We start from the raw sequence: 12,855 nt of genomic DNA, 5'->3' as shown, positions 1-12,855 counted from the left end.
TTCTTTCTTTTTCCCTTTCTTCCTTCTTTCCTTCTTTCTTCCTTCCTTTTTCTTTCTTTCTTTCTTTCTTTCTTTCTTTCTTTCTCTTTCTTTTTCACTTTCTTTCTTCTTTCCTTCTTTCTTCCTTTCTTCCTTCTTTCTTTCTTCTTTTCTCCTTCCTTTTTTTTTTCAATATCATGCTTGTTCCCCCACCCCCACCCCCTGGTTCTTCATCCCTAACTATGCAAGAGTTTGTGTTAGTTTATACCAAGGTCAGTTAAAACACTACTCTTTCTCTAATAACCCCCATTTATTATCGATAGACCACGTTTGGGAGATGGACCCCCCTTTCCTCCAGGACAATGAAAAAAATAGTTGTTTCCCCTAGAGCATGTAGTTTTGCAGCTTGATTCCTGATGTTTCTCCTGGTCATAAGCTGCTCTGCATGTAAAAACATCAGGCCCCGTGATGATGTAGCTATAGTGAGATACAACCTGAAATTCTTTCCTTCCACACCGAACATCAGACATCCAGAGGCAGGAGGAAATGGCCCTTTGGGATCCTTTCTCTCCACATGTTTCCCACGGAGAAATTAACACCGCCCTCTCCCACCCCTACGTAAAAACAATATTTAGAATGGAAAGTACGCTTGACATAAAACAACAATAACAATGGCCAGAAAAGCTCATCTAAGGTCTCATCCACTCAACCTGCTTTTAATCCCAGCCTTTTCCTCCTCCGGACACATCCTCTCCGACTGCTCCCAAAAGAGAGTGTTTCCTTTTCTGCTTTTGTGTTAAATGGACATCCACTTTGCCAACCCAAATGATCCTCGATGGGACACAAACACATCAAAAAACAAACCAACCAAAGCAGAATGATCCTGAGGAGGATAGAAAGGCTTGGTGTTGCCACTCTACACAGTGTCCTTACGGAGGAGCAGCAAGCAGCCACCATTGGGTGTCACGCTAAGGGAGGTGGCGCAGAGATAGAGGCTGACTCAGGGAAATCATGTGATCAGGGGCAGCTTCATCTTTCATCTTTTCTCGTGCCTCACAGAAGTACCACGTCTTTGGTCAGATGGTGTGAGAAAGCTTTCTTCAAAGTTTACAGTTACCCAGAAAGGCACAGAGATTTCACAATCAGGAAAACATGATCCAATGAGAAGACAGAGTCGTGTCTAAAGTCGAATAAAATCAAGACTGTATTATGACACGATTGAGATTTAGGGATCTACGGTGATGTCCTTTGGTTACTTCTCTGATAGCACGGAAGTGCTGCTTCAAAGGTGACCATTCTAGAGAATGCCTGGAGGCAGCTTTATTTTTTATTTTGTTAAAAATTTTTTTCTTAGTGTTTATTTATTTTTAAGAGAGAGAAAGAGAAGGCAGGGTGGCAGCAGAGAGAGGGAGACATAGAATCTGAAGCAGGTTCCAGGCTCTGTGCTGACACGGGGTTCGAACTCACAAACCGTGAGATCATGACCTGAGCCAAAATCTGATGCTTAACCAACTAAGCCACCCAGACGCCCCTGAAGAGGCAGCTTTAGATTAAGGGCAGAACTAAGATGAGGGGTAGGAGTTGCCAAGAGCAGATTCTGATGCATTGTCAGAAGGACGTTTCTAATGGGAGGATCTTGGCAAGTAGTGAGCTCCCTGTGACTGGAGGAGTTTAAGCACGACTTAGATAGTTCCATGGTATGGATTTGTAGCTGAGGTTCATATATTAGGGAGAAATTTTAAGGCCCTCTTCTCAGTCTAGAGATTCTATAACTTAAAGAGATAGAAAAGGTGAATCTGTGGACAAATTAGTGGTTAGAAATTTAAGATATTTTCTTTGCATTCACTTATATCCTCTTAAATAAAAGGCAACAAACACATATATACCCTTGTATGTTCAAATGTCAAAATTACTCGGGAAAACATTCGTATGTTTCCATAAGTATTTACATAGGAATATATAACACGGAGCTTGCATATAATAATATGCTCAATACATAGTTATAATCATGTACAAATGATTTCTAAAAATTGTAAAAGACTAAAGTTTGTGTATGTAATATAGCCTTCCTAACAGCATTTATTTGCTCACTGAATGGAAGTTTACTTGGTACCTGTCATAGACAAGACTCTCCTTTCGGAAACTTAGAATCTTAGGGGCGAGAGAGCCAAACATTGTCGTAAGTAATTTTGTTACCAGGCAGATTGCCCCTAGTGGTTTTAATAAAGAGCTATGTAAGGTTATTACACAGTGGGGGAAGATGACTACTTCTGACTTATGTATCCGGGAAGGCTTCTTAGAGAAGGCAGGATTTGAGCTTCTTTGAAAAAATTCTGATAGGTAGTTCCTGGAGGAAGCACACTTGAAAGCAGGGCTCTTTCTTTTGGCAGTCAAATCCTCAGGATTCCCAGGGCCGGGGTAAGGCATTTGGAGTCTCTTTTCCAGTGGTTGGTGGAGGGGGTGGTGAGGTGCTTGGAGGATTTTGAGCAGAGGAGTGACAAGGTCAGATAACGAAGTGGCATAGAGGGTACAGCAGAGAAGGAAGAGCTCAGAAGGAGGACCACCGGAGAGGCTGATGCCGTGGTCCAGGTTAGGATCTGAACTGGGCAAGGACAAGGCGAACAGAAAGTAAGGGGTGGATGAGGGATAAATAATGGAGGAAGAACCCATGACCTGACTATGGTTTTTTGAGCTATAAAATTGGGATGAAAGGAAGGAGAGATGGGGAATTTGGCAGCTGGCCATGATTTCTCCCTTCTCCCCAGAGAAGCTTGGGTTATACAAGGCTGTCAGGAAAATGACCAAGCTGTCTTCGAGCTAGGCAGCTGATTCACATGTTCTCAGAAAGCTCTCTTGCACCATCTGGTAAAGGATGCCTCCCTGTGTCTTTGTCCGGGAGACTCTCACTCTCAAATGAATCGGGGACATTTGACCTCTGTGCGACCCCCTCTCTGCTCACATAGCCTCCGACCTCCCCACCCTCCACCGCCATTTCTGATTATGTTGTACCCCCCGGCTCTGGCTAGTTCTTCAGTGATTGAAGCCCAGGATTTCCACCACTTCCTTTGCTGGAAGAGTGGGTTTTTCATTGTCTTATTTTATTGTGTGGCTCCCAGTTATTGTGACTTAGACCACCACCCTTAAAGAACTGCATCCCCCAGACTCTGGTGGTGGCAGTTCAATAAATACACATACTCTGTGGTGGGAAGAACTTATCTGACCCTAGCTTAACAACCATGGAGCCAAATTACCAACATCTAAACTCCTCTTCTGTATCTTTAGAAGTCAATTATTCTCAAAGTCTCTGCAGTATTACGTACCCATCAGAAAAGGAAAGGTGCCCATAGGAGCCTGATTTGTTTCTCGTGGTCAGAGCATCCTAAAAATTAAGGCAAAGCAGTCTCAATAGCTATGTTCCTTTGATTCTTTCATATTTTTTGGGAGTTGGAGGGCATAAAAGGAAGGCAAGAAACCAATAAAGATTTAAGTGGATGGAGACAACCTGGAGAGGACAGTTATCCCCCCTCCCCTCACCCCACCTTAGGTAGTCATTTAGAGCTCCAATTATCTTATAGAATTTGTAATTCTCAAAGTCATTTCCACTAACTGTGATAATTTTCTTTTAGCAGAGAACTTAATGCAAACCTAGAATGGTGAGTGTTGTGAGATTTGCATTGGGACTAGGAGCATAAAAAGACTGCCGCTCCTAAGTGGGCTGGGCAATTTGAGAAGGAAAGGGGAAGCATGGTCAGGAATAAAAGATGGCGGTGGTGGAAAGGGAACTGGCTGGTCTGTGTGTTTGGGAGAAAAGGAGAGAGAGCTGCTGTGTGGCTCTAAGTCTCAAACTTCCTTTTCTTTTAATACTCAACTTCTCTCTAGAGTCACAATGCATGCCTCCCATGCTTTTCTCAGTTTCCTGCTCAGCCCAATCATATCCCTGAGCACCCCTGTCTCAAGAAATCCTACTCTGCTTACGGTGATGGGTGGAGAAATATGTTCCTTGCAACTCACATAGAGCAGTCAGTGGATGTCCTAGCCTTGAAGAACACAGTGTGTGCACTAGCTCTGTTGGCTTAGGTTTAAGTACCATAAATAATGTTATGGGAGTCCCCAACAACCAACTGACAAACTTTAGGACTGCCCAATGCACCAAATGCTCGGAAGGTTAGGCATTGCACCTAGTTATTTAGAATTGCAATGCTGTTATTTTGTACTTCCTGGTTTGAGCTGCCCAGCTGTGACTAAGAGTATGCTTTCCACTGGAGAGTGCCATCCAAAGCATTTTAGAGAGGTCTGAGGCAGAAGCCAATTATTGTTTTTTTTTTTTTTAATTTTTTTTTTCAACGTTTATTTATTTTTAGGACAGAGAGAGACAGAGCATGAACGGGGGAGGGGCAGAGAGAGAGGGAGACACAGAATCGGAAACAGGCTCCAGGCTCTGAGCCATCAGCCCAGAGCCCGACGCGGGGCTCGAACTCACGGACTGCGAGATCGTGACCTGGCTGAAGTCGGACGCTTAACCGACTGCGCCACCCAGGCGCCCCAACCAATTATTGTTTTAGTGAAACCAACTGCCAAGGAAAAAAGTTGTAACAGTCAATACTTCCAATGATATGGATATTCAGAAATGGTTTCTTTTCAGTGCTTTTGTATGAAGTGAGATACATACCAGGGTAGGGAATGAGTCTCCTTGCAAGCTGCACTGTTGGTAGAGGGTGGGCGGAAGGTTTAAGAGCATGAGAACTTCTGTTATTTATTCCCATTCTGCTCTGCTATTAGATCTCCAGACATTCACCCACTAGGTAGAATGGTTGTCTATGAACATATCAAGATTTCCTCTGCCACCTCACCTCTGGGTGAGGGTTTCTCTGCTGGGGATACTCTAGTATAGGGACTGGGTTACTAGGAACAATCCAGATGAGAAATTTAAGAAGATAGTTTATTCTGTTTCCAAATGTGTTACAGAGGGCCACTGAAAACAATGGAAGCCCTCCTAAGCTGACAATGGATGACACTGATAAAACCTGACGAATTGGGGGCAGTGAAAAGATGGAGAAGTTATATGTATTATGTGCTATCTCCAGCTAAATACCCCTTACTTCTGGTTGGATACAGCAGCCAAAAGCAGAGGAAATTATGTGTTCTATACACTAAGCACTCTTGCTAATTCAAGACGTTTTGCTCCTTTCCTCAGCGGATAGATGTGGCACGATCACAGGAATCTAAGATGAAAGAGAGTCACTTCTTTGCTTGATTCCCCCACCCACCCCTCCAGCTTGCACAGGCAGGGAAATAATGATCAGGTGGGGCTTTGGCTTAGATCAGGAGTGAGATCCAGCCTTGGTTCTGGTGGCAGTGGCTACAGGTCTCATTTCACAAGCAGACCAGAGCACACCTAGTTAAATCACACCACGTTCAGTCCAGGGAGCAAACAATGCTTACAGCAGACAAAGAGAGCATCTGCAGGTGACTGGCCTGAAGGTTAAAGCAGCCAGGAAAAAACAGCAGAGCACACACAAAACACAAGGGAAGGTACCAGGCCCTGGGGAAAGGGAATATCACACGACAGGGCACTATAGGACCTCTCCTTCATAAGGCCATTACCCTCCAGATCAGGAGAGAGATCAAGAGGCTGAGGGGTAAGTTGGGTGGGCTGAGGTGGATGTGCAGTAGGAGGAGGGTGTATGGAATGCAATAATGTTCAAGTCATCAAAATGGAGAATGTAAGCTGAGCAGGGATGAAAGGAATCAGACTTACTTCGGAGGGTGACATAGCAACCCAAGGGGGTAGAAATTTCTACTGAATTCCCAACAGCATGCAAGGCAGGGAACTCGCGATGTTTCCTCCACCTCGTTTAAGAAGCCTCATTTGGTGTACTCTATTCTGTTCTTGGCCCCTCAATCTTTTCCCACTTTTAGGAGGAGGGTGTTTGTCAATTAGAAGCCAAAGGAATAAAAAAAAGCATTTATAGAGCCCAAGGAGGATTAAACATATGACTCGTTATGTAATAATTTGTAATCCCCTGAAGTCAGCCATTTCCTTTCCCCATGAAGGTCAAGATCAGGATCCAGGGATGGTGTGAACTTTGGGGGTGTCAGGAGGATGGTCCAGAGAGGGCTGAGAAGAGTGAGCTTTCTCCTTCTGATTCCTGAGGGTGTGTTCTTAGTGGTCTCCCCACTCACAGGGCAGGTATTAGGCATACTGACAATTTCTAAGAGCCCAAAATGATCTGTACACACTGCCTTGTGATGTACATAGCAGATATCCTACTACTTGTGCTTCTCACAGGGCAGCCTAGTGACTGACTGGTTATATTGGCAACAGCCACTCTCAGTTTCATAGAATAATAATAGGAATACTAATAGCCACAACCAAAGCCGCCCTATTAGCACCTGCCATGTGGCAGGCACTGGGCTAGTTTTACTTTCATGATCCAGTTTAACCCTCCTGTCTCCCTGTATAATTAACATTGCAGCCCCCACTTTCTATAGGAGGAGACTGAGACTGAAAGGTCAAGTGATCTTATATGATTCTAATTCCACCTGTTTAATTCGGAAACCTCTTTTCACTGTGCATTAAAGCCAAGCAGAAAATTGCGGAGGTATGCACGAACCTGCGAAAAGCAAAAATAAATTTGAATGTGTAGGAAGATTATTAATAGCAGGCATGAAAGCTCCAAGCTCTCCCCTGAAGCGGCAGGATAAACTTCATGATTTTTGTCATTCACAGTGAAATTGGACACATTCCTACAAAGTAGTCTGGGTTGAAGGGAAGTGTTGGGATTGGGAAGGAAGGCAGGGGTTGCTGGAGACAGTTGGGATGCACGGAGGGGAAGCCAGCGTCTGCCTCTCATTCCTGGCCTGTAAAGAGCAAGTCTCCCTCAGTTACATTAGAACATTCTAGACTTTGTGGGGTTTTGTTTGTTTGTTTGCTTGTTTTAGAACATTCTAGACTTTGAGTACTGATGAGGAAAGTGAGAGGAGATAAAAGGCACCTGAAGTGTTGGGACGATAGCATCAGTGCTGGCCACGAAATACCTGGGACAGCAGGAAAGTGGCTCAAGCACGCTCAAAGCTTCAATTAAATTAGGTGGAGTGAGAGAGAGAAGCAGGACAATTGCAGGATGTGCACAGCCATCTCCTCCTAGGTGGGGACATCCACATATCCACTCTGCTGTGAATAACCTCCAGCCCTTTCCTTTTGAAGTCCCTTGAGCCTATACTGCATCGTAACTCTTGCGGGCATGATAAGGCACTCCCTCCGCAGCTGACATAAATCAGAATAGCCACTCCCATGTGCATCCTGCGTATTTTCTTTATGATCAGTGGGCTCCCTTTTTCTCCTCTGCGGAGATGATGGCTGAACGCTTTTGTTATCCATACCCATTCTTAATGCATATTACTTCCCAGTCCTCCTCGCACGTGAGTTATGCATTTGCCTGTCTTCTCCATTGGGTCCTGAAGGATCGGACTTTGTGTAAATGCCACGCACAAATAGATGGCACCTTTAGTGGTGTTTCAGGCTGCATGCTTCTAAAGCCCCAGAATCGACATCGTGCATCAACAGAAATACAGCACTGTGCCCTAGACAAACAGCAGAGTCCCTACCATGAGCCACACACAGCCCAAAGGCTCAGGTGCAGTAACACAAGTCTGAAATGTTCAATCAGTAGGTGATCAGACCATTAAACTGTAATTAGGTTGTTATAATTATTGAATACCAAACAACATTATAATAACAGAAGTTGCGGCTCTCACATTTTATAGCTCACCCGGGATCAAATTAGTGGCCTATTCAGTCTCTGGGCATAGTAATAGCTGCTGTTCTGTAGAAGGAATCCACTTCTATCAATATCACTGGGTGAGCAGTTTGATAGAGGCACGGACCCTTCCTCAGTTGAAAATGGAAATTTATATGACATCGTTGCACAGAGACCTGGAAGTTGCAACTGTGAAAAGGCCTTTTAAAAATCCAAGTTTTACTTTTTGGTGCTTACAGCACAAACGAGATAAAACACCAACGGTGATAAAATGTGGGCTTTTCTTTTTTGAAACAGGCTGTATTAGAGAGAGGAGTATATAAATCCTTGAGAAGCAGAATTATGTTTATATTGAGGTGTATGTAAGCAGACGAATAGGCGCTTAGGAAACTAGGTGAATAAGATGTTTCTAGGAATTTATAATGAAATTGTGATGGTTTTTATTGCAGCTCCTCCTGACTTTAGCAGATAGTCCACGCATGTGGGAAAGCTGAATCATCTTCCTGAAACTGACAGTAACCTTTTTTTCCCTCCTTTACCTTCTGTCTTTTCAGAATTCTCTTCGCTCTTGAAGCATCAAGAAGCCAAGATGCTGGTATTACTAGCTGGTATCTTTGTGGTCCACATCGCCACTGTCATCATGTTGTTTGTCTCCACCATTGCCAATGTGAGTAACGTTCTTTTTTCCATGCATTCACCCAGAAGTTATTTGGATATTTATATAAAGCGCTACAAAAGAAGTTTGAGCCACAACCCCTGCCCCTTGTGAATATACAGTTTAGTTGTGGAAAACAATAAACACACGCGCGCACTACCAACGATTAAACAGCGGGGGGGATAAAAGCCAGGGTCAACAGCCAGGGCTCTAGGTGTCTAGGGGCTGGAGAAGACGATGAGACTTCTTCGGTCTGTAGTAGAATCTTCTCCGGAGGTGGAGCTTGGAGGATGGGCAGATGGGCGGGGTCTCTTGGCAGGCGATGAATCGAGGAAGGAGTAGGGACGCATTCCAGGCAGGAGCCCTAGCCAGCCGAGGTGCCTGCCTCCTTGAGGGAGAACCTTTGTTCAGGGCGGAATGAGGACAGCCATGTATGCAGCAGGAGCAGAACTTCTCTTCCTTCTGGGAACCTTGATTAGAAGGATAGATGGGAGACAGAGGATGAGAAGCTGTGGTTGCCAGACTGACACATTCAAACTCTGAGCTGAGAGTAGCACGTGAAAGTGGCATTTTGCGTGATTAACCTGGCTCCACGGAATTAACTCACTTAAACAAAACAACATAAAAATATGGAGGTAGCAGGAGCCTTTTCTCTCCGAAGCTTGGGCTACTCTGACCTCTAGTGGTAGTCGATAGCATCACATTTGCTTTTGTTGCGCTTTTCTCAGAAAGAGACAAGACAGCTCCTCGCACACAAAAATCAAGGCCACCCATCACTAGATGGGCCAACGGTGGTTCCAGAATCTCTTTAGGTCCATGTCACTGTGAAAGAACAAATGGGCTTTAAAGTTCAGATAGAAGAGTTTGCTAACATGGGGGGGGGGTGTGATCATAAGCAGGGCTAATTTAAGTACAACTCTGATAAGACAGAATCGCCGCCCATGAGGCCTTCTCTAGACTGTAGGTTGGCCATTCTATACACCAGCCCCTAAGTCTCTCAGAATAACGACAAGCCCAATGAACGACTTCAAACCGCAGAAGTGGAGGCCAAGAGTGCTGAATGTCTGAATTATCAGCTCCTAATACAGGGCTTGGCACCTACCTGTTTCTTGAATCAAGAGCCGGTGATCACACGTTCTTGGACGTGTCCTTCCAGCAATGCTCATTCTAACAGGTGCTGTGTGTGGACAAGTGGATGCTTGTTTTTCAGAAGAAGAATGGTTTTTCTTGGTCCAGGTGGGAAGGGACACTGGCCCCACAGTGAGCCTTGGGGAATCCGTTTTGGTCACTCTTCTACTTTTAGGGGCCTCGACATTCTTCTGTTTAGATGAAAGTGGCTTCTTGACACGCGGCCCCAGAGAAGCTGTGTGATTTGTCTTTAGCCACACACTCTTCCATCTTTCCTCTTGGGACCTTTGTGACTTCGGTTTGAGTCACATGTCACTTCCACCAAGGGATGGGGGTGCTGAGCCGTATTTGTGGCTCAGTACTGTGTATTGCTTAAGATTCGATCCCGGCACAAACCTGATTTGTTATTCCTTTTTCTTTTAAAGCAGAGGGTGAGTTTTTCAACCACCGTTTGTTTCCTTTTGGTTTCAGGTCTGGGTGGTTTCAGATGATACAAAAACATCGGTAGGTCTTTGGAAAAATTGCACGGGTGGCAACTGTGATGGAGCCCTGTCGTATGCCAATGAAGGTATGTATTCAAGGGCTGTGCTTGGTCCTGAGGGTTGGGGTGATCAGAGAAAAGTCCAGTCCATCCGGGACGAGTTAGTCTAATACCCTTGTTCTCCTCCTCCTGTGTCCACAGATGCCCTCAAGGCCGTGCAGGCTTTCATGATCCTCTCCATCATCTTCTCCGTCATCTCTCTCGTGGTCTTCGTGTTCCAGCTCTTCACCATGGAGAAGGGAAACCGCTTCTTCCTCTCGGGGGCCACTATGCTGGTGTGCTGTGAGTATCGCAGTGGTGGGCTCCCATTCGTGCAGGAAAAGCTTTTATGCGGGTCTTACCGAGGGTGCTCCCGGCAACTCGGACAGACAAGCACATGGCTCAGTGAAGTCACTTTGGACAGCTTTGTCCCCCGGTTGTTTGTTCTCTTTTTGAGAACCCCTGATCGCTGCTTGGAATGAGTGCTGTCAGTTGCTTCATTGTTTAAACCTTGCGCTCCTGGGGCTGCCCTGTCGCTAGTCCTTGTACAGTGGACACTTGAGGGCAGGAAGCTGGCGGTCCTTAGAGAGCCGAAGCCACTGCCTCAATGCATGGCCTTAGTGCTGTTCTTATTCTTCGTCCTTCTTCCCAAACACACAGAATTTGGTGAGAGGCTGTGTTCTTTTGTATCCTGGGCAGCCTGCCTACATACGCGGGGGTCCAGAAGGGAAAGCTGAGTGGCGGACATGAAGTTCTGTGTTTTGCTTCACACTTTTAGCTTCTCAGAGCAGTAGAGATATGAGAGCCCAAACACCTCTAGTTTACCAACACAACCATCGAGGTTGGTCCAGGGCAAATCATAAGAACAACACTTTGGGGCTAAGTGGCCAGATTTTATCCTCCCGATGAGGGAAATAGGATCTTTTAAAAATTATACAATCGGGGCGCCTGGGTGGCTCAGTCGGTTAAGCGGCCGACTTCGGCTCAGGTCATGATCTCATGGTCCGTGAGTTCGAGCCCCGCGTCGGGCTCTGTGCTAACAGCTCAGAGCCTGGAGCCTGTTTCAGAGTCTGTGTCTCCCTCTCTCTGACCCTCCCCCGTTCATGCTCTGTCTCTGTCTCAAAAATAAATAAACGTTAAAAAAAAAAATTAAAAAAAATTATACAATCTTTTTTCTTTGTTTTAATGTAAACAAACAAACAAACAAACCTAAACTTTTTTTTCCCCTCTTGCAGGGCTGTGCATTATGGTCGGGGTGTCCATCTATACTCATCATTATGCCAGTGGTTACGGAAACCTCTACATTAAGAGTCACCATGGCTATTCCTTCATCCTGACCTGGATCTGCTTCTGCTTTAGCTTCATCATTGGCATTCTCTATCTGGTCCTGAGAAAGAAATAAGGCTGAACAGATTCATGGGGATCCGGGGGGGTGGGGGTGGGGAGAAGGAAGCCGTTGAATCTGGGAGGGAAGTGGAAGATGCCATGCAGGAAAAACCAAGAGAGGGGCGGGGGGCGGGGAGGGGAAGTAAGGGTGGGAGAGGCTGAAACCCAAACCATTCCTGAGGAGGTTCTCTATGGTGGAGCCCCTGCCCTTAGGAGAAAGTAATTGGCTAGTACTCTGCTGCTCCCTTGATGCGGGCCCCAGGAGAGCCTCTCTCCAGCCACCACACTTGGCCTCCAACTGTTACACACACTGGGGCCCCATCAGCTGCCACACCACTGGCTCCACTCCTGAGGCTGAATTCTGGGTCTCGCACTGCGGTCCTCAGACCTATTGCATCAAGTTAAAATAGCGGTACAAGTTCCAGCAAGAGCAGATCTTGTTCTGGGGTTGAATATGCTAAGCCTGGAAGCCATTCCGCCTTTCTGACCCAAACCAAAACATCACATTCCAGTCTGAAGGACCCACAGGAGGGTTATGGCCAGTGAGCCATTATCCCTCTTTAGAACAGATATTTAACTCTGTGGAACTCAGTGGTATTTGTGACAAAAATGGGAGAAAGAGATACAGTCCTAAGGCCAAATTGGTGGATTGCTTAAACCAAGAAAGAGAACTTTTCACAGTGGAAGGCCTGGGGGATGGTCAGAACTCAGACAAGACCTCACGCGGCTGTCCCTCATGGAGACCTCTCGCTATGGACTTTGCTAGGCCTCTTGCTTAAAGCCAAAGCAGCTCTTCTGGTGATTCTGTAAAGCCACTAGTGACCAATTCAGTGGTGAAAGTACCACGCAAGTTATGGGACCAAGGGGCAGTTTTGTGACACTGCAACAGTAGGGTTATGTTTTTAGGACCCCCTGTCCATACAGTCAGTATTTCTTTTAAGTACATGATGGGAGAGAGATGGACACGGTTCCCCGTGACACGATTTATTACCCTCCCTCTCAATGATAACTTTTGAGGATGTTTTGTCTAATTATACACATTGGGGATCAGGACTCCTAGGCTCAGCGCTGACTCTCGCTTTGACTCTGCCTGGAGTAGCCACCTTTCAGAGGCCCTGCCTATCCCACTTCACAGGTGATGCGGGGCCGTTCTGGAAGCTTAGTAAAACACACACGAACCAAAACCAAATAGATCCTTGGGTTAAAGGTGCTATATAATTGTGAAGTATTAAGCATACTAGATTTCGGTTGTGGTAAGAACACAGGGCCTGCATTCCCAGGAAAGTTAGAAAATTCCCATGGGATAATTAAAAATATAGGTGATGGGCAGATAATTTCTTTAAGGAAAAAAAAAAAAAAGCAAAAACTCTTGTGGTACCCAATCAGATAGTAACTGGCTGTCTGTTGCCATAGGAGCATTTCTATAT

General features: G+C 45.5%; 1 protein-coding gene across 1 annotated transcript in view; it reads left to right on the top strand.

Moving 5' to 3' along the window:
- The window catches only part of EMP1 (epithelial membrane protein 1), a 19,119-nt gene extending 7,666 nt beyond the window's left edge, over positions 1-11,453 (top strand). Inside the window, exons 2-5 of the mRNA XM_040488861.1 lie at positions 8,294-8,406; positions 9,994-10,090; positions 10,205-10,345; positions 11,278-11,453. Of these exons, the coding sequence (XP_040344795.1) occupies positions 8,329-8,406; positions 9,994-10,090; positions 10,205-10,345; positions 11,278-11,444 (483 nt within the window). The 5' untranslated portion in view covers positions 8,294-8,328 and the 3' untranslated portion in view covers positions 11,445-11,453. The remainder of the gene's footprint in view (positions 1-8,293; positions 8,407-9,993; positions 10,091-10,204; positions 10,346-11,277) is intronic.
- Positions 11,454-12,855: the final 1,402 nt, after the last annotated feature.

The sequence above is a fragment of the Herpailurus yagouaroundi genome, unplaced genomic scaffold (genome assembly GCF_014898765.1).
Source record: "Herpailurus yagouaroundi ecotype Mexico unplaced genomic scaffold, PumYag 166, whole genome shotgun sequence".
NCBI classification, from domain to species: domain Eukaryota; kingdom Metazoa; phylum Chordata; class Mammalia; order Carnivora; family Felidae; genus Herpailurus; species Herpailurus yagouaroundi.
Note: the sequence above shows the minus strand (reverse complement) of the source record. Positions and strands in the feature narration are given on the sequence as shown.